The sequence below is a fragment of the Orcinus orca genome, chromosome 13 (genome assembly GCF_937001465.1).
Source record: "Orcinus orca chromosome 13, mOrcOrc1.1, whole genome shotgun sequence".
NCBI lineage: Eukaryota > Metazoa > Chordata > Mammalia > Artiodactyla > Delphinidae > Orcinus > Orcinus orca.
Genome location: NC_064571.1, coordinates 51,856,077 through 51,874,411, shown reverse-complemented (window position 1 = coordinate 51,874,411; position 18,335 = coordinate 51,856,077). Strand labels below are relative to the sequence as shown.

General features: G+C 42.9%; 1 protein-coding gene across 1 annotated transcript in view; it reads right to left on the bottom strand.

The window, feature by feature from the left end:
- The window catches only part of LHCGR (luteinizing hormone/choriogonadotropin receptor), a 63,509-nt gene that overhangs the window by 37,536 nt on the left and 7,638 nt on the right, over window positions 1-18,335 (bottom strand). Inside the window, exons 2-4 of the mRNA XM_004264962.4 lie at window positions 6,942-7,013; window positions 4,877-4,951; window positions 1,795-1,869 (exon numbers count right to left, since the gene is read on the bottom strand). Coding sequence (XP_004265010.2) covers window positions 1,795-1,869; window positions 4,877-4,951; window positions 6,942-7,013 — 222 coding nt within the window. The remainder of the gene's footprint in view (window positions 1-1,794; window positions 1,870-4,876; window positions 4,952-6,941; window positions 7,014-18,335) is intronic.

Below are 18,335 nucleotides of genomic sequence, written 5' to 3'. Positions count from 1 at the left end.
AGGAGATGCGACTAAACTTTTAAGTCTTTTTCATTTACATCTGTAAATATTTCCAGCCTGTCTTTTTACTATTGCATCAATTGCATTTTTGTATTGTATTGCGTTCCATTTCCTTTTGCTAACTAGTTTATTCCGTGCTCTTGATGGTTCCAGAAAGCGTCTCACTACTTTAGAACAGGTTTTAACTCAAACACTTCAGGAGGATTAATCTCCATGTGAGAAATCCATTTCCTCATTATTAACAATCTCCCTTTATTTAGCTACCTTGCGATTCAGGGAGTTCTTCCTTGTATCTCACTGAGATCATTAAACATTCTTTGGGTTATTGGAGCTACTCAGGACTCCTCTTCTTTTCCTCCCACCTTTTATTTAGCCTTCAAAGAGGAGAGAGGCTTCAGTGATAGGTTAAACTGAAGGATATTTTATTACACAAGAATGGGAATGGAGTCCAGGCATCTGGATCTCCCCCCAATCGCGTTTTAAATTCACCAGTCATGGACACTGGACAACTGAAATGAACTGCCCGGCACTCTGGTGACAATGAAAGGAAGTCATCTTTCTCTTTGGGCTCACTCTGGTTCTCTTCCTTACCTGTTACCCCAGATCACACAATCCTTGCCCTGTCTGTGGCTGGTGAAGGCAGTGTGGGCTTGGACTGCAGTGTGTACCGGGGTTGGGGGAATATTGCTTTTTAGGGGTGAAATGCTATTTAATAAAGACAATGATTCTTCGACAACAAGGGGCTGCAGTGGTCAAGTTTGGTTCTCGGATTTTCTTATGTTTTTCCAAAGTAGTTGATGCTGCAGATACTTATGTGTCCCATAGACCCCTTGGAGGTCTGGAAAAGCAGAACACTTGGGTTAGGAATCATCATCCAGTGTTAGAGCTGCCGAAGGAGCTACACTCGTGCCCATCCCCCAGGGCAGGACTGCTTGCATGTTGTGGAGCACTAGAGAGGTGTCTGCCCCTCCTCCTCTTTTTTTTTTTTTTTTCCAGCTGGTAGGGGTTGTGGACTTTGCATCCTCTAGAGATTTTATGAAATTTAATTCATCAGGAAGAAGAGAGCATGGACATCTGTGTTAGAGGGTTAAATGTTTATTTTTTTCTGTGTGAATGAGTGATTACTTGATATATGAGAAGATCCATGGTGATTAATTTATAGATTTGTATCAAGTTTCAGGAATTCTGGTTTTGCTGGCAAGGCAATGAATCTGCTGGGCTACAGTGGTACCTAACTTATAGTTCTAACTAGTGGACTTAATAAGTTTTAATGGGAAATAGAAAATAATGATTTCGCTTATATGGCACAGTGCCTACCTCAAAGTAATGCTTTAAAAGTTTTCACTGAACGAATGAATGAACACATGAGAGAAAGGAGATCAGTAATTTTCAACCAGGGATGGGGATCAAATCAGAATTGCCTCTTCCACTTTCACCTATGCTCTCTCTACCTCAACACCTCACCTTAGAGATGCCGATTTACCCTTTTGAAAGTGTCCTGACCTCCCTGTTCCATGCCCACCATCACTTTGAAAATCATTGCAAAGGGGTGATATTCTTCTTGGATGTTTGGGACGGAGAAAATGTTGGGAACCACTTACGTGTATTTGAAAGCACCCAGCACGGTAGCTGATAAGAAATGCTGATTAAATTTTAATCAGAGGGCTGAGGACAGACATGCAGATAATGCTAAATATGTGGTTTAAAAATTCTCTCCAACCTTTTAATTGTTTAGGTTTTCATCAGATGCCCACGTCCCCCTCCCCAATTGCTTAAAAAAGGAAAATTCCTCACAGGTATTTTAAGCGGGGGAGATTTGTAAATGCTCCGGGCTCAATGTACACCAGATTTTTAGTGTTCTGGATCAGTCTGTAAAGAGAAATGGAGAAACAGGCAGCAGTTTAATTGATGTGTTTCGTTCGCAATGCACAAGGTCATGGTCACCAGAGGATGCTGGCTGAAAGTGGCATCAACAAAATCAAGTGACTTTCCTGTGCTTGAGGGGAGCTCCAGGGACCCTGGGGATAGAAACGGAATGGTGAGAGCGGGTTGGCTATTGCCAGGAAGTTCTGCTTTCAACCTCTTGCTGAGATAGGTGTAAGCATCATAGCTGGCAGTCTGTTCCATTCTCCCTTGCACCCCCTGAGGAAGCACCAACATCCAGGGCTCCTGGCCAGCTAGGTCGTGCCTCACCACGGAGCCAGCACACTGGGGGTGATGGGAGGTTCCATTCTCAGGAGAAATGAACAAATTGGCTACTTGTCCTTGTAGGCAAACTGGTTTTCTTTGTAGTGTGCTGGCAGTCACACTGACCAGTTATCCAGACGGGCACTCAGTCTTTGTAAAAGCCCAGGGCAGAGGCCGGGGGCTTGGATTGGGGGGATTTTTTGTCCATTCTATAGATAATTGGTTGTGTGATGATGCCAAGCCTCCTAACATCCCGGAGCTAATGCTCCCTTCTGTAAAATTAGAATAATAATAGTACTCTTCCTACCTCACAGGTTGGCAGGTAGTGAGTAACATAATAGGTAGAGATAATGTACAAGGCAGGGCTTTGCAAAATACGAAAGTACAGCCATAATACCACAGTGGCGTTATTGCTCGTCTCCCTAGTTCCCCAGTGACTTTGGGAAGCAGCCACATTTACTGGGTTCTGTCTACTTTGGATTCAGTAAAAGGTAGTACATGCATTTGGCTTTTTTAACCCATGCAGCAACCACCTAAGGAAATGATAATTACTCTTGTTCTGTAGAGAAAATCTAGTGTATTGGTTAGGTGGACGGACTCTGGAGTCAGCTTGGTTTTACATGCTGGTTTTACTAATTGTATGACCTTGGATACGTCACTTAAAGCTTGGTTTCCTCGTAGTGTGGTTTCTGAGCGGTAAATGTGTGTGTCGCGATCGCAGTAAGGCCTCCACCAGTGTTAACAATGACTATTCCAGTTGATGAAATCAGGAAGTTGAATGATTTGTCTCTAGCCACAGAGCTGAGAAGTAGCAGCACTTGGAGGTGAACTCGGTTTTTCTGACTCTGAGTCTAGCGTGCATCCTACCTTCTAAAGTTACCCACTCTCGGTGCCTATTTCCGTCCTTTCTGTCCCTTTGATTCTTAAGAGGTGAGTGACGTTTTGTTGTAATTATTTTTACAACAACTGAGTCAAGCAATCATGGGCCACATAAGACATTATGTGGGTAGGATGGAAAGAACTTTTATTTCTTAAGACTCTTTTGGGGTCTGACCACTCATCCATACATTCATTCAGTCAACAAACATTTATTGAGCACCTACATGTGCCAGGCATTGTTCTAGGTGCTGGACATACAGCTGTGAACAAGACAAAGAGGGCTTGCGGGGAGCTAACATTCTAGTCTCAGGGCCTTCTTTGGGAAAAGTCCATAAACTTTCCCTTAGAGCACTTTATTTTTCTTTCTGTATTGATAAATTGATACTTTATCTATTAATAAATGTTGCTCTGCATCACGAACAGCTTTATTTATCTCAAGCTGCTCTGCTTCAACATTGCTTGGGAAGTCTGTTAAAACTGAAGAATTTCAGATTTCCAGGTCTGGGATAGGACTGTCACCTGTAATGGAAATGACCTTGCCCCGCTCCCCACTCGCCTCTTGAAATTCTACTTCACAGCGAAGTCCAGACTATACCTTTTGCACTAAAACACCCATTATTTCGGATTTCCCCATAACTGTTTGGTGAGTTAGTCTTACCTCTCTGGTTGCACCATCATTTCCTGGGGGAGATTTATATTTTCCCTCCTCTGTATTCCAGTAGCATTTGGCCTTTGGTTGGACATGTGTACCCACATACTTATTAATTAATTATTCTCTTTAGATAATTGCTATTTGGACCATTCATAGGGAGGCCTTGTGGTATAGTGGAGAATACACAAGCTTTGAAGATAGGCTGGGGTTGAATTCCAGCCCTGCCATTGTCTCAGGTGCCACATCGGTCAAGTTACTGACCGTTCTGAGCCCCCATTCCTTCCCATGAACAAAAGAGATAATTACCCCACTTTGCAGGGCAGCTGTGAGAATTAAATGACACAACCTAGAGGAAATAAAGGCCAAGCACAAGTGCTCAAAATATGTTTGTTGCTAACATGTTTCTCGCTTCCGTAACTTTTGAAACTCTTCTGCAGATGTGGTTTGTAGAAGGTCAGGTTTGGGCCAGATAAGACAGCAGTAAGAAGTCTGGTTTAGGAGTCACATGACCTGCGTTCTAGCCCCAGCTCTGGCACTAACTTGCTGTGTGACAAGTCAGTTAACCTCTCTGGGCCACAGGTGTATCATCTGAAAACTGAATAGAGCCAGTCTCCTCCCATCCCCTCTTTTCTGTAAATTGGAGGAAAATGATAATTTGGAAAGGATTATTTTTAAGACTCAGTTCAAAGACATGACAATAATAACAACAAATCCAGCATACACATGCCAAACACTTTTACATGGTAGGTTTCCAAGAACCATTTACGAAACCAACAAATATGCCCAAACAGTCCCCAGTGAACTAATTCAGGATCTCTAAGCTCCTTTCCAAATTTTCCCACCACCCCAAGAACTCCATACACTCCCTTCCATAAGGTAAGAGCTCCTTGACAGGACTCCACAATGTCAATTTTCATTTCCAACTTTGTGTTGTGATGTTTCAGAGTTTATACAGCTCCCAGGGAGAAGCAGTTGTCACCATGGCAACCTTCAGGCCACTGCAGTGAGAGAAATTAGTGCCTGCCCAGACCTAGTAATTGCTGTGGTCTTTTCCTGTTGGATTCCTAGCAGTGGATGCTTGAATACAAATACTGAGTGGGCTCCAGCAAGCGAGGGTAATAGTGTACAGCAATAAACTATCTGTTAGCTGATGCTTACATTTCAGACAAATTGAGGAGGCTGTCAAAGGCATTAGCTTCTATCTTTTCCAGGGAATCACTCTGAGAGATTTCACTAGGGGAGAGAGGAAAAAAAAAAAAAGAAGAAGAAGAAACATGAAAGAAATGACTGTGTCTGCATAATAATAAGCTGTGTGTACAACCCAACAACTGGGGGCTCCAGTGTGTCCTTTTAAAAAAGAACAGGGAAGCCTTAAGTTGTCCTCACATCATAAAGTGCTAACACGCCCATCCCCCCCGCCCCCCTCCTTTAGGAACACCAATGGGCACCTGCAACCCAGATGCAGTTGAAATGCAAGTTTCAGTATTCCCTGTTGATGCGACAGGTTCTTTTCCTTATTTATCTATGACTCAGAGTCACAGACTGTTAGAAGTGGCACGTCCTTTGGGAAAATCCAGTCAGATTCCCTTGTTTTACAGTTTTTGGAATTACAGCTCTGAGAGGAGAGGCAAATAATGCTCATGGGAAGATTCAGGGCCAGGATCAGAATGTCTGGGTTCTCAACTCCATCACTCTAGTGAGGTTTTAATTTGGGTTAGGATTCATTGTTTCTTAACGCTTTACCCCTTTCCCCAAATCCTGTTCTGATACAATTGCAAAGTGGTCAACTCCTACACGAAGTGTCCTTCTTGTGTTGTAACTGTCTGTTTATTTGACCATTTCCTTCACTTCATTAGCAAACTGAGGAGAAGGTGTATCGTCCTATTCACTTCTAAATCCCTGGTGGCTTCATGTAGCCTGGCGCATAGGGTATAAATGAATGAATAGATAAGTGAATGAACTGATTAAAAAAAAAAAAGACACAAAAGTAAAGGAACCAACTTTGCCATATATTTACCACCGCCAAGCATGTAGGTAATGTCAATGTTACCCTAAAATCCCAGCAGAAGCTACCATTTGCTGCCAGCTGAGAAAGAAGTCGCAAAATCTAATGTTTACATTCCCTGAAGGCTTCAGGCTTGATGAGCGCTCTAGCCCACAGGAAGGCTGAGCCTAAGGCAGTTAAGGTCTTTTATGAAGGACACAGTGATGGATAGTTCCTAGGCTGATTCGTTATTCCTCCCTAATGGTTCACTTATTTAACTGTGGCTGCTTTCCTCACTAGGAGGTCTTAATACATTAAAAGCTATCAAAACTCAACATTTAAACTTGAGAGCAGAAGAGTAAGGATTAGCCTCAAGCAAACTGACATTTACGTAACCTGCAGTGTATTTCCTATAATATGCACTAATTCTTAATGAATTATTTTTAATATCCTCATTGCTTGCTTATACCCTAAAGAGCAAGCAGAGGTTCCCCAAGGAACTAGGACTGATGATGCAGCATCTCCTTTAGAGATGCAAATCTGCTTCCAAAGCCCAGAGGATTGTTAAGATGCTCTCTGGGAACTAAATGGCCTCTGAGGTCCTTTGACTCAGACTAACATTAAGGAGGATGCTGGAATACTGGACTCCTTTGAAAGTTCTCTTTCCACATATGGGATCTTGTGTCCTAGAAGCTGACACAGGGATGTAGGATTGAAGTTAACATGTAACACAAATATGAGATCACATTGCATTATCAGGCTGCTTTACAATTTTGATAAATGCCTTTTATCAGTATGGCTATAGATACTGTGTTTTTGTGATACACTTATATTTTAGATACAAAGATAATCTTCTGATGCACAATGAACTTTCAACACATTTTCTTCTATGTAGGTGTGATCTAAAAATGTGACAGGAGGGAATAGCTGCTCTAGCAGAGGGAGAGTTTTTATGACTGAAATCTATCTTCTTTTCTACTTGAGTAATTTATCATCACTTATCAAAAGACATTCGGTTCACTGAAGCAAGGTTAGTTATCTGGATTTTAATAACTCTTGAAAATCATACCTTTTCTTCAAAGGTCCCTGGGTATTATTTGTACTTTAAAGATAAAAATACTAGGGTTTCCTAAACACAATTCCTCTCCTAGAAAAATTATCCCCTTTCAACTATGTGTTCTCTGAGGGAAAAATTTATTCCAATTATAAATGTCTTTTGATATGCAGTATCTTACTTACATTTTTATGACCTCATTAAGTCCTCTGAAAGCTTGAGATGGGATTACTTTGATAGGGAGATAGGTGAGTGATCTAGAAAAGAAAAAAGGAGAGCCAAGAGCTTAAGATTTAAGATTGGGTGCCTTTTAAATTCATGAATCAAATGTGTGTGTGTGACTACAGAGTTCCAAATAGCTAGATTCAGGTTGAAAGTTCTAACTTATATCAATAAAGAGAGGCGCCATGACTCATTCTTGGTCTTTATCAAAGAGTGTATAATTTTGTTTCGAAGATAGTGAACTTTGGGATCAGACCCAACCAGGTTCAAATCCCCACTCTCCTACTACCTGGCTATAGGACCCTGAGCATATTATTTAAGTCCTCTGTTTCAATTTCTTCATCTATAAAATTGAAATAATAATTTCTATTTCACAGGGTTGTTATGATGGTTAAACAAGATAACCTGTATAAACGGTAGGGCTTGGCACCAAGTAAATAGTTAACACACAGTTTTAGAGTGGACTTCCGGGCTTGTTGGGAGGATGGAAAAGAAGCTATCTTGGGTAGAGTGGAGAAATAGATGGTGAAATTACAATTGAAAACCAGGCAGGCAAGAGAAGGGAAGATTCACTAAGAACATGTTCCTATTTTGATCTTTACCACCTTCCCCAGGCAGCCTATTTTAGTATTATCCCAACCAGAGCACTTTGCTCCTGTGGTTAAATCAAGCGGGCCTCTCATGCCATTTGCGGGGAGTATCTATAGAGATTCCTTCAGGCACTTACTTATATCCAGAAGAACAATCTGAGTGTTCTTGAACTGAGATAAAAGTTACGCGTTACATAAAAGTTGAGCAAAGAGTGACTACTCAGCAAGAGCAAAACCAGAATAGGATGATAAAGGAAACTGGGGTTAAGATAACTCAGGAGAAAGCAACTGCAAGGCATAGATGCATGTTCAACCAGTATTTATCAAGCATGTACAGTGATTCAAGGATTTGGCTCAAGGACTGGAAGAGAAGAGGGGAGTGGACCAGGACATTTCAGGAGGGACGTGAATATCAGGAATATGGAGAATAGAAGTGGGAGATGCTGCCTTGTTTTTCGTGTGTCTATGCAGCAGAGACTGGCTTAGCTGCTGGGGGAGAGCACCTCCACCATGAGGAGCATATTCAAATCAGTGAGCTGTCTTACAGTCCCAGAAGGGACTTGTAACATGCTTGTAACGTGCTGTGGGAACTATGCACACCCACCTGTAACCTTATTTTATCCACTCAACAATGGTGTGAGGTGGGTATTTCCCTTCGATAGCAGAAGAAACTTGATCACAAGAGATTAAGTAACCTGGACAAGGTAACATGACCAAGCAGAGAGTCTCCAAATGTTCTTTACTGTGCAATACTGGCCTGAAGTGTATGATTCCTAACCCACTCTCTCTCTTTGTAAATTTTTTCCCCAACTTTATTGAGGGATAATTGACAAATATAATTGTATATATTTAAAGTGTACAACATGATGATTAGATGTATACCTACATTGTGGGATGATTATCAATATCAAGATAATTGACACATCTGTCACCTCAAGTAGTTAACTTTTTGTGTGTGTGGTAAGGATGCTTAAGATCTACTCAGCAACTTTCAAATATACAATGCCATATTCTTGACTATAGCCACCATGCTGCACATTAGATCCTCAGAACCTATTCTTCTTATAAGTGAAGGTTTGTACCCTTTGACCTGTATCTCCCCATTTTCCCTTACCCCAGCCACTGGCAACCACCATTCTATTCTCTATTTCCGTGAAATTGGCTTTTTTTCGAGGTTCCGCAGAGAAATGATACCATATAGTGTCTGCCTTTCTCTGGCCTATTTCACTTAGCATAATGCCCTCCACTTCCCTCCAGGTTGTTGCAAATGGCAAATTTTCTTCTTTTTATGTCTGAAAAATATTCTGTCGTGTGTGTGTGTGTATATATATATATATATATATATACCAAATTTTATCCATCCATTCATCTGTCAAGTGACTTTAGGCTGTTTCCTTATTCTTGGCTATTATGAGTAATGCTGCAATGAACATGGGATGGAGATGTCTCTTAGAGATAGTGCTTTCGTTTCCTTTGGATGTATACCAGGTCACTCACTCTCTCAGTGAGCAAGGTGAAGGGCCATGAATTGGAACCTTGTTTCTCTTGAGAAGAGGCATGTCACACCCTTGCTATTCCTCCTGCAAAGCAGCTTACCAGCAGTTCCTCTCTAGGGCTAATGCAAACAAATTTCATTGCAGAAAAATGCTTTCACTCAGCTGTCTCTTAGAGATGCTACAACCTAGAACAAGTAATCCAAACTTGCTCCTCTGATTTTATTCCTGAAGACAGTCCCACCAAGTACATCCTTCAGTACCCAAACTTATTTAACAGGGCATCCGAGAAGAACAGGGACTGTAGGGGGAGAAATCTTCCTATGATGGCATGTTTCCTTTCTATATTTCTTCTGCAATCATGTCTGCTTGGCTTACTGATTCAAAACACAGTTTTATTGCTGTCTGCACTGCCAAGTCAATAAATTTCCAGAAGAGAAAGCTGTATTCTACTGTACCCCATGCAACATCAATAAAACTGACAGCCAAATTCTGATTCCAGAATCTTTATTGCTGGGGATAATGCAGTACAGAACATATTTTGGAGAGTGTTTACATAAAAGCTTCAACTGAACCTTTCAGAGCTGTTTATTCATGTAAATGGAGCCCAGAAGCTGGAGCCTCTCAGCAGGCACCCTCCTCCTCCAAAAACGGAACACAGTGTGGCTCCCCGGAGAACAGTGTGGCTCAGGGAGGGTGCCTGAGTTTTTGATCGATGTAGGGATGAGGGATAAGGAGCAAAGGTTGGACAGAAGGGAGAGAAGCTGTAGATCATACACTGGCTGTCCCTGGTGACTACAGAACAGCCCTGGTGCAAGATGAAATTTTGTAGAGTTGATGTTGACGCTTCAGAGCAGGAAAGGCAGCAGTGATGAGAGTGAAAATAGAGTTCCTACCATAAAAGAGGCACTGAGCAAACAGGAGGTAGCTTTATGGGTGTGGCTGGGACAAGAAAGAGGCCTGGGGGTCAGGGAATGGGGAGAGAGGTGGGGTGAGACAGGTGCACCAAGCTTTTCACAACAGAAGTATTCTCATGAAGTGATGTGGAGAACGTGCTTCTGTGAATCCCAAACTGTTTTCCCCACTGACTTATATTTTTATTTTAGAGGGATTGTGTATTCCTTTCTGATTCATCGCAGTGGGCGCAGTTACTAAGCATTCAAGCGGCTGTCTCCTGTATTTAAATGTTCACGTGGCCCATGACTTGTTAATAACCATTTGAATGTACTCCCTTTGAAGGCGATCCCTCCTCTGACGGATGCTTCTGTGATTCTTTCCATGAAGCCAGAAGCTCTTAGCAATGTGAACAATTGTCTCAATAACCCTGCAGTTCTACTCCTGTATATGTCCCAGAGAAATCTGCACACTGATACTCAAGGAAACTTGCACAAGGATTTTCTTCACAGCCTTGTGGCATCAAGGGGTATTGAAGGCAACCTGAGTGTCCACTGCTGTGAGGGAGGGGGGCTCAAGTGTACACCTGCGAATGGGTCGCCAGTTAGGAGCAAGAGTGTAAAGGTGCACAGCGCAGCATGCGTGGGTCTTAGAATCATGGTGTTAAGAGAAACAACTAAGACATTAACGATATGTATACACGACACTACTTGCAGAATTAAAATACAGACACACCAAACACGAGCCATTGGAAAACATATAAACATACATCAGCATGGTTGCCTATGGTGAGTTGAGAGAAAGTGGGAGGAGGGAATAAAATGAATAACTAAAATGAGGGGACTTTGAATGACCCACTGATTATGTTATTTGAAGGCAAAAGTATGGTCAGCTTAACCCTCTGTACCTGAGAGACCAATGGAGAAGATAAAATTTTCATTTTGATGTACTGAGTTCCCCCCTCCTTCTCTTCCCTTCCTCTTTCCTTCTTTCTTTCTTTTTTTTTTTTTTGAAAGTTAGGTCTACATGAAATCTAAGAATTTTGTGAACTTCAGGAACTCTTATGGAAAGGTCTAGTTAATATCATTTGATACAGAGCAGAAGCCAAGGAGAACTGAGGAAAAAGGGGCCCAAAGCAAGGACAGTCCAGCAGCTCTGTTGTCCAGTGTCAACAAAGGGAATGAAAGCTATGCATGGAGCAAAGAAACGTAAGAGATTGACACTCCCAAACTATGCATCTCACATGGGTGGTAGAGAACCAAGGTTACTGGGCAAATGTGAAGTTGAACTTGCAGAGTGGAGCGTTCTCTCTGCCTCTTGAATAGTCAGTGAGATGGCTGTGGAAGTGTGTGGTGTGGAATCATGCAGTTACTTATATTTATTACAGTTCATAGTCCTTTTTATAGTTTTAAACTTTGATTTTTAAATTAATTGATGATATAACACAGGCGATACCTGAATTATGGCCAAATTCTACCTTGGTCAAGAGCCTTTACCAGAGATGTTGAAGCAAATACTTAGACTGGATGACAAAGGCTGCCTTAGTTTCATCAGTTCTGGAAACTCCATCGACTCATGAATCCCACATACAAGTCCCCCAAACCTTCCAGTTATGTGTTAAAGTTGATGTAGCAGCAGTCTCTCTCCTTAGGACTGGAAGTGAGGACTCACCCTAGTTCTGGGATCTTGTGATCGGTCATGACCCTGGTGAAGTCCTGTGTCTTTCTGCATTGTCTACACTAGACCCGACACTATTTGGAGGGCAGGAGTGTGCCTGCAGTACCTTGAATCACACGGCCCCCGCCCCATATTGGTACTTGTTTTGGCCTTGGTTGCTCATCCTGTAGCCTGCTCGGTCTCCCCAGAGTCCATCCAGGAGTGGAGCCTTTGCCTTCTCTTCTTGTCAATCACCAGATCCTGGTCCCTGTATTTTTCCCTCTTAGAAGACACTGCTGACCCAGAACAGTTCCTAGTTGCTATCTGGTTAGGATCAATGTAATCTCTCTCACGACTTGGTTTTGACTTTCAAACTGGGCCCCCTGGAACAGATGGGGACCCTGTGCTGGGGCTACCCAGTGCAGCTGGGTTAGTTCCTCCAGTGGCTGCTGGTGGGCTGTCAAAATCACCATTTAGGACTGAGGTACTCATTCCCCCAGCTGTTGGGAGAGTGGGCAACTGAAGCTCTCAGCGGAGTTGCTCTCCTGGAATTACGTTCAGCCTAAGATTGCCACCTCACCTAATATCAGGTCCGCTCTCCTCTGCAGCCTGCATCCAGTGACCGGTCAATGCATAGAATAAAGGCCCAGCCCTTTCGTTCTGCCTCATGGTGAGACTGCTCCGGAGGGCCATCCCACTTTCAGAGCTCTTTTCCATCAACTCTTTCTCCTGGGCCCTGACTCAGTCCCCTTCCTAGCCAGGCCCAGTTGTCAAGGCACCAGCTCACCTTCTGTCAGAGCCTAGCAACAGATAAACAAATAGCATTCAGATAAACCTAATCTCCTTGAAGAAGAAGATGCTGCATTATCAGGTCCTCCTTAACTGTTCCTAACACCCCTTGAGTACTCAAGGGTGGGGCTTGGGCCTCTCTTATTTTTTTTCTTCTAAGTTTAATAACACAGATGACCTTGGACAAAGCCAGTTTGTCCTGTTCACTGGCTTGTTAATGAACCCTCAAAATAATGTTAGCTGGGGAGTTTCAGGGTCAGGAGTTTCTTTGTTCCCCTTCAAGGGAACCCAAGATTCCTTGCTTATAAAAACCTATCTACTGGGAGATATTTGCATTACCAAAGAGTTCTTTGCTCTACAGGAGGATTGATGAAAGGTTCCTTAAATAGCAAACTCCTTAGGTAAATGGAAAATATGGCTCAATTAACACTTTTAAACACAGGTGTTGCCTAAAGCCAATTACAACTGTAGGTTCCCCTACCTCACTTTGGTTTTTAAGAGCTTGGAATTCCAGGGCAGGACCACCTTCTGAAGCCCCCAGGCTGAGCAGGGGCAGAGGAAGACAACAGCCAGGGAAGAAATCCCAGCACTCATCTGGAGTCCTCAAAGCCTGGGTGGGGTCTTTGCTCGCCTTGCAGGAGCCTTTACCTCTTCTGCCCAGAATGACAGAAATGAATTATTTTTTTCACTTCCCTCTAATTGTTTGGAAAAGCCATCTATATTATCGATTTAAGAAAGCTACAAACATCCATCCATCTTTCACAGATGATTAGTTTATTGCTAGAGCTACACACCCTGAATTTTAAAACACTACAAAATCAGGGGGAGACAAAAAGACAGAAACCAGGGATGGTCAAAGATTTTTTGCCTAATGAACTCATAGAAATGGGGGGAGGGAAACATTACCTTATTTAAATTCAAAAGAATGTTAATGTTTTTATATTTATTACATGAGACCTTGTTCTACATTGAATAGAGGCTTAAGAATTCCTGTGTTCTTATCAAAGTCACTCAGTAGTTAAACTTGCTTTCGTCTTGGAGTGAAATAAAAATGGCTTTCTCCTTTACAAACGATTTTAAATCTTTGCGCTTTCAAATGCATTGATCTGTTTGGTAACTTCATTACTGGGTATGTCTTCATTTATTGGCCTCTTGTCTTCAGCATTTACCTAGAGGGAGCTCAGACGTCAACGTTAACTGAAATATGACGTCAGTATAGATGGACCTCCAAGACGTTAAGTTTTACATCAGAAAATTTTAGAACACTCCTTTAAGTATTTACTGTATTAGACTCAGGGAATCAGACTAAAAGGGCTGCTTGCAATTGGTTTGGTCCAACCCGTCACTTTCGATGAAGAATCTTAAGTGAGGAAAAGTAAAATGACTTCCCTGAAACCACATGGCAATTCAGGAGCAGATCTGGATTTGAACATAGGTCACTTGATTCCTGGTCCAGTGCTGTGTCCTACATTAGTCACATCACATCAGTACTGTTCCTTTGGGGGTTTACTGATACACCGCACTATGCAATCCTCTGGTTCTTCTGCGAAAACCTCACCTTCTGATAGAGCCACCAGCTTCTTGAGGGCATGTGCTCACCGTCTTTAACTTCAAAGGTGCAGCTCAAATTCCTGTTCTTCCATGAAGCTTCAGAGCCTACCAGAGTGTTTTTCTTCCTCTCCTGTCCTCCTCAGCACTAATGACTACCCAGCTTTTTTTTTCTTTTTCCTGCCCTATTTTTTGAGAATTTATCAGGTGCCTTGTATGAATGTTTCCTCTGTTCTACCATTGAACTCCCAGTCTCTGGTAGATTCTGCCTTCTGACTGTCTCTTGCTTCCAGCCCCTTTATTCCTTTTCCACTGCCACTCTCCTTGGTCATTCTTTTCTTCACCTCGACTGCTCTATAGTCCCCAAACTGGTTTCCCTGTACCCCATCCCGGGTTTCCTCTGCCCAGTCTAGATTAGTCTCCCTGATAACTCCCACCATGTCACTCTTACACTCAGATTTTTCTGTGCCACCCCTTGGCCAGTCTACTTATCTACAAATGTCTCAGCTTTGCATTCAAGGCCCCTGAAATAAAGGCTTGAACTTTATTTGACAGTCCTGTCACCCACTCTTCCCCTCCTATAACCAATACACTAAACTTGCACTGTCCAAAAAAGGCAGCCACTAGCCACATATGACCATTGGGCACTTGAAGTATGTCCAGTCCAAATTGAAACGCACTGTAAGTTTAAAATACATTCCAGATGTCAAAGACTTAGCAAGAAAACATAATGTAAATGATCTCATTAACAATTATTATATTGATTACATGTTGAGATGGGTGTGCCTAAACCACACTGACTATTTTTTCAGCTCTCTCTTAGGCCCACAGTCCTACTCCCTCCCCTTTCTGCAAGACTGAGCTTTAGCCTACTCGTGAGGAATGCACCCAAACCAGATGAGTTCCCTATCAACTTTTACCCTTGTCTTCATCTGAAATGAAAACTGGAAGAATGCCTTTTGCTGATGCAGATGGTTAATGGTCATGAGACCTCCAGAGGAAGGAAAAACCCCTGGTTTCCATCCAGTGTGGGTGTGCTTCTCTCTAGCAGTCAGGTTTTATTTTTAGCTCTGGCCCCTTTAAAGCCCCCTATCCCCTTTTCCATACCCTGTGGTATGGAGTACAACTTCGAATGTGGAATGTCGTGTCAGCCTGACCCCACCTGTATGTAAGTTACCCTCAATAAGCCTTATAATTGCACTTCATGGAGTTGCCTGCTCTGTTTTTCGGTCTCAAGTTTGGAGGACGTTCTTCAATATTTCTGCCTTCCGACAAAATGATAATATTTTGTACAGTTGGATTACATAAAATATTAAACTTAATTTCACCTTTTAAAACCTTTTAAAATGTGGCTATTAAAAATTAAAATTACACTTGTGACTAACATTATATTTCTACTGGACAGTGCCTCCCTAGACACATCAGACTACTGTGTCTCCTGAATTTACGTCACGTTTTCCTGCCTTCATTCACACTGTTTCTACCATCTGGCACATCTACCCTTCTCTGCCGGTCAGATTCTATTCTGCCCTTGGTTGAAGGTCTGTCTCAGGCGCTATATACTTTATGGAATGTGTCTTCATCACCAACTGTATGTGCTTTCTCTCTGGAAGCAGCATAGTGGGATAGTGAAGAGTAGAGACTCTGGAGTCAGGTTGCCTGGGTTCATTTCACATGTATGAAGTGATGATGATACTAACTACTGCAGAAATTTTTTAGATTAAATAAGAAAATGTTTATGTGATATTCATACAGCATCTAGTACAAGGTTAGAGCTCAGTAAGTACTTTAAATTCACAGCTGCTTACTATGAAGGAGTCAAGCTGCCCCAGCTATGCCTGATGACACCTCTCCTTCCTTGCTGGGGATGGGGTGGATTCAGCACTTTGGACTCTTTGTCACACCCTTACGTCTACAAAATGCCTGTGGCTTGTCTCAAGCTCTTTATTGTCTGCTGATTATACACAGGACAACTGAGAGAGAGGGTAGACATTCCCCCTTGGTACCTTTCTGTTGGGCTCAAGTATCTCTGATAGACCTTGTCTGATAGCCTTTTAAAGCAATGATAAGGAAGTGATAAAGAACAACCTTCCATTAAATATTTCAACTCTAGGGAGCCACTCTGCAGAATTCTCATTTGCTCATTGATTCAAAAAAGTTCAGTCAGGGCTTCCCTGATGGCGCAGTGGTTGAGAGTCCACCTGCCGATGCAGGGGACACGGGTTTGTGCCCCGGTCCGGGAAGATCCCACATGCCGCGGAGCGGCTGGGCCCGTGAGCCATGGCCGCTGAGCCTGCGCATCCGGAGCCTGTGCTCCGCAACGGGAGAGGCCACAACAGTGAGAGGCCCGCGTACCGCAAAAAAAAAAAAAAAAAAAAGTTCAGTCAGTTGGAACTCTCCCATTGGAAAGTTCAATTTGCATGACTTCTCCAAGACAGCCTTTCCAGAGCACCCAAGAAGCTTGGGGAGTTTACGAATTATTGATATAATGTAAACCAAGACTTTTCAATACGATTCCCTGGATGATGGATTTTCCAAGTCATTTGTGCAACAACTAAATTAAAAATATAAAGCCTCAGAGGAGAATGGTAAACACATCTTAGCACTTACTCAAAACCCATTTAAAGTTTTCTAAAGACACAAAGCAAAGTAACCCAATCTTTACCCCCAAACTAGAATTCTTCTAGCAATAATATAACATGACAAGAATAACTCTGGTAAATAAAACTACATGTTGAATTCTCCCCAGGGAAGGTCTGCATTTTGTGTAATGATTTCTCAAAAATATTTTTTAGAAGCAGAGAATATTATTTTGTCAGGGCAGTGACATTGCAGATATGCTCCAGGAAACTCTTTCATTACAAGCTTCTGTTTGCAGACACATTTTTTTTGGTGAGCCTGCAAAAGCTGGTTGCAACTGATACACTACATACTTTTTTCTTTTCTTTTTTTTTTTTTTTGTGGTACGCGGGCCTCTCACTGTTGTGGCCTCTCCCGTTGCAGAGCACAGGCTCCGGACGCGCAGGCTCAGTGGCCATGGCTCACGGGCCCAGCCGCTCCGCGGCATGTGGGATCTTCCCGGACCGGGGCACGAACCCGTGTCCCCTGCATCGGCAGGCGGACTCTCAACCACTGCGCCACCAGGGAAGCCCTACATACTTTTAATTAACTTGATGGAATGAGTCTGAATTGCCTGAAATTACTGGCATGTGCACCTTCACTTTTCACTAACTCCTCAGCTCTGGTAGACACTGATTTGTGTGGGTGCCTGGTTCAAAAATGCCCCTTCTCTGGAAGCATCTCACTGCTGGTTGCAATAGGGTGGAAGCATCTCATTGACTGTGCTTCTGTCTCAGGAGTAGGGTGTGGAGCCATCAGATTCTCTCTCTCAGGAATTTAAGCTTGTAATAGGTGGGAGGAATCTTTGGAGCTGATTCATTGTAAAGGTGGAATCTACAGAAAAGTGCCCTGACCTCTTGCCGCTAAAACGCCATATTCTCTCTGGATCTTGCTCACATCCTTCTACCTCTTTATTCTTCTGTTAAGTTAATCTCTTATGATTAAATTTGTCAGAGATGATTTCTGGTGCTTGCAAATGAGAAAAGCCTTAATCAGAGACCCACCCAAGGTTTCCAGGGGGAAGTCATCCACTCTTCCATTGATGATCCGTAACACAGACAGGGCACGTGCCTGGTGGTCAGTGAGAGAGCAGAAGGCTTGGAATAGTGCTTCCCTGGTGGCCTCTCTAAGCTGGTGTCAAAGGCCAGGAGGGAGCTTATGGGATAAGCGTGTTAGCCCAGTTGCCCCTGTAGAGAGTGAGGCTTAAAGAACTACAGCTCAAATAATACCTCCACCAAGGTATCTTTGTTACTCTGGCTAGAAGGGATAGCTCCCTTCTCTAAACTCTCACCAGCCTTTGTTTATAACCATCATCTGGCTTTTCTCACCTTCTGCATTTCGCTGCCGTCATCTGAGAACTAGTCCTCTTTCTCCTATGGCTGGAAGACTGTAAGCTCTTGGAGGGCAGGGCGGTGTCTACGGATCCTGCACGTTGTCCTGTACATTTCAGTATGTAGCTCCTGAGCGGTCAGCATGTCTGACCTGAAGGTTTTCTATGTGTCCAGACGGAGGTTTAGGGATGCGGAATGGGGAAAGGACCCAGAATAGGCTTGTACGCTCTAGCTGGACAGATAGGACTGACCCAATTGAATGATAGAAAACAGGGTATCATCAGGTGTTAAGTGGCATGTTTGAGGGGCAGCTCAGCCTGGGCTGAAAAAACTAGCATATCAGACTCCAGGCAGTAATGAGCTCTGCTATTTTGGGATTCTAACTTATTCACCTTCCAGGTTGAGAAGACCTAGTGGGTCATTTTCTCTAATTAACA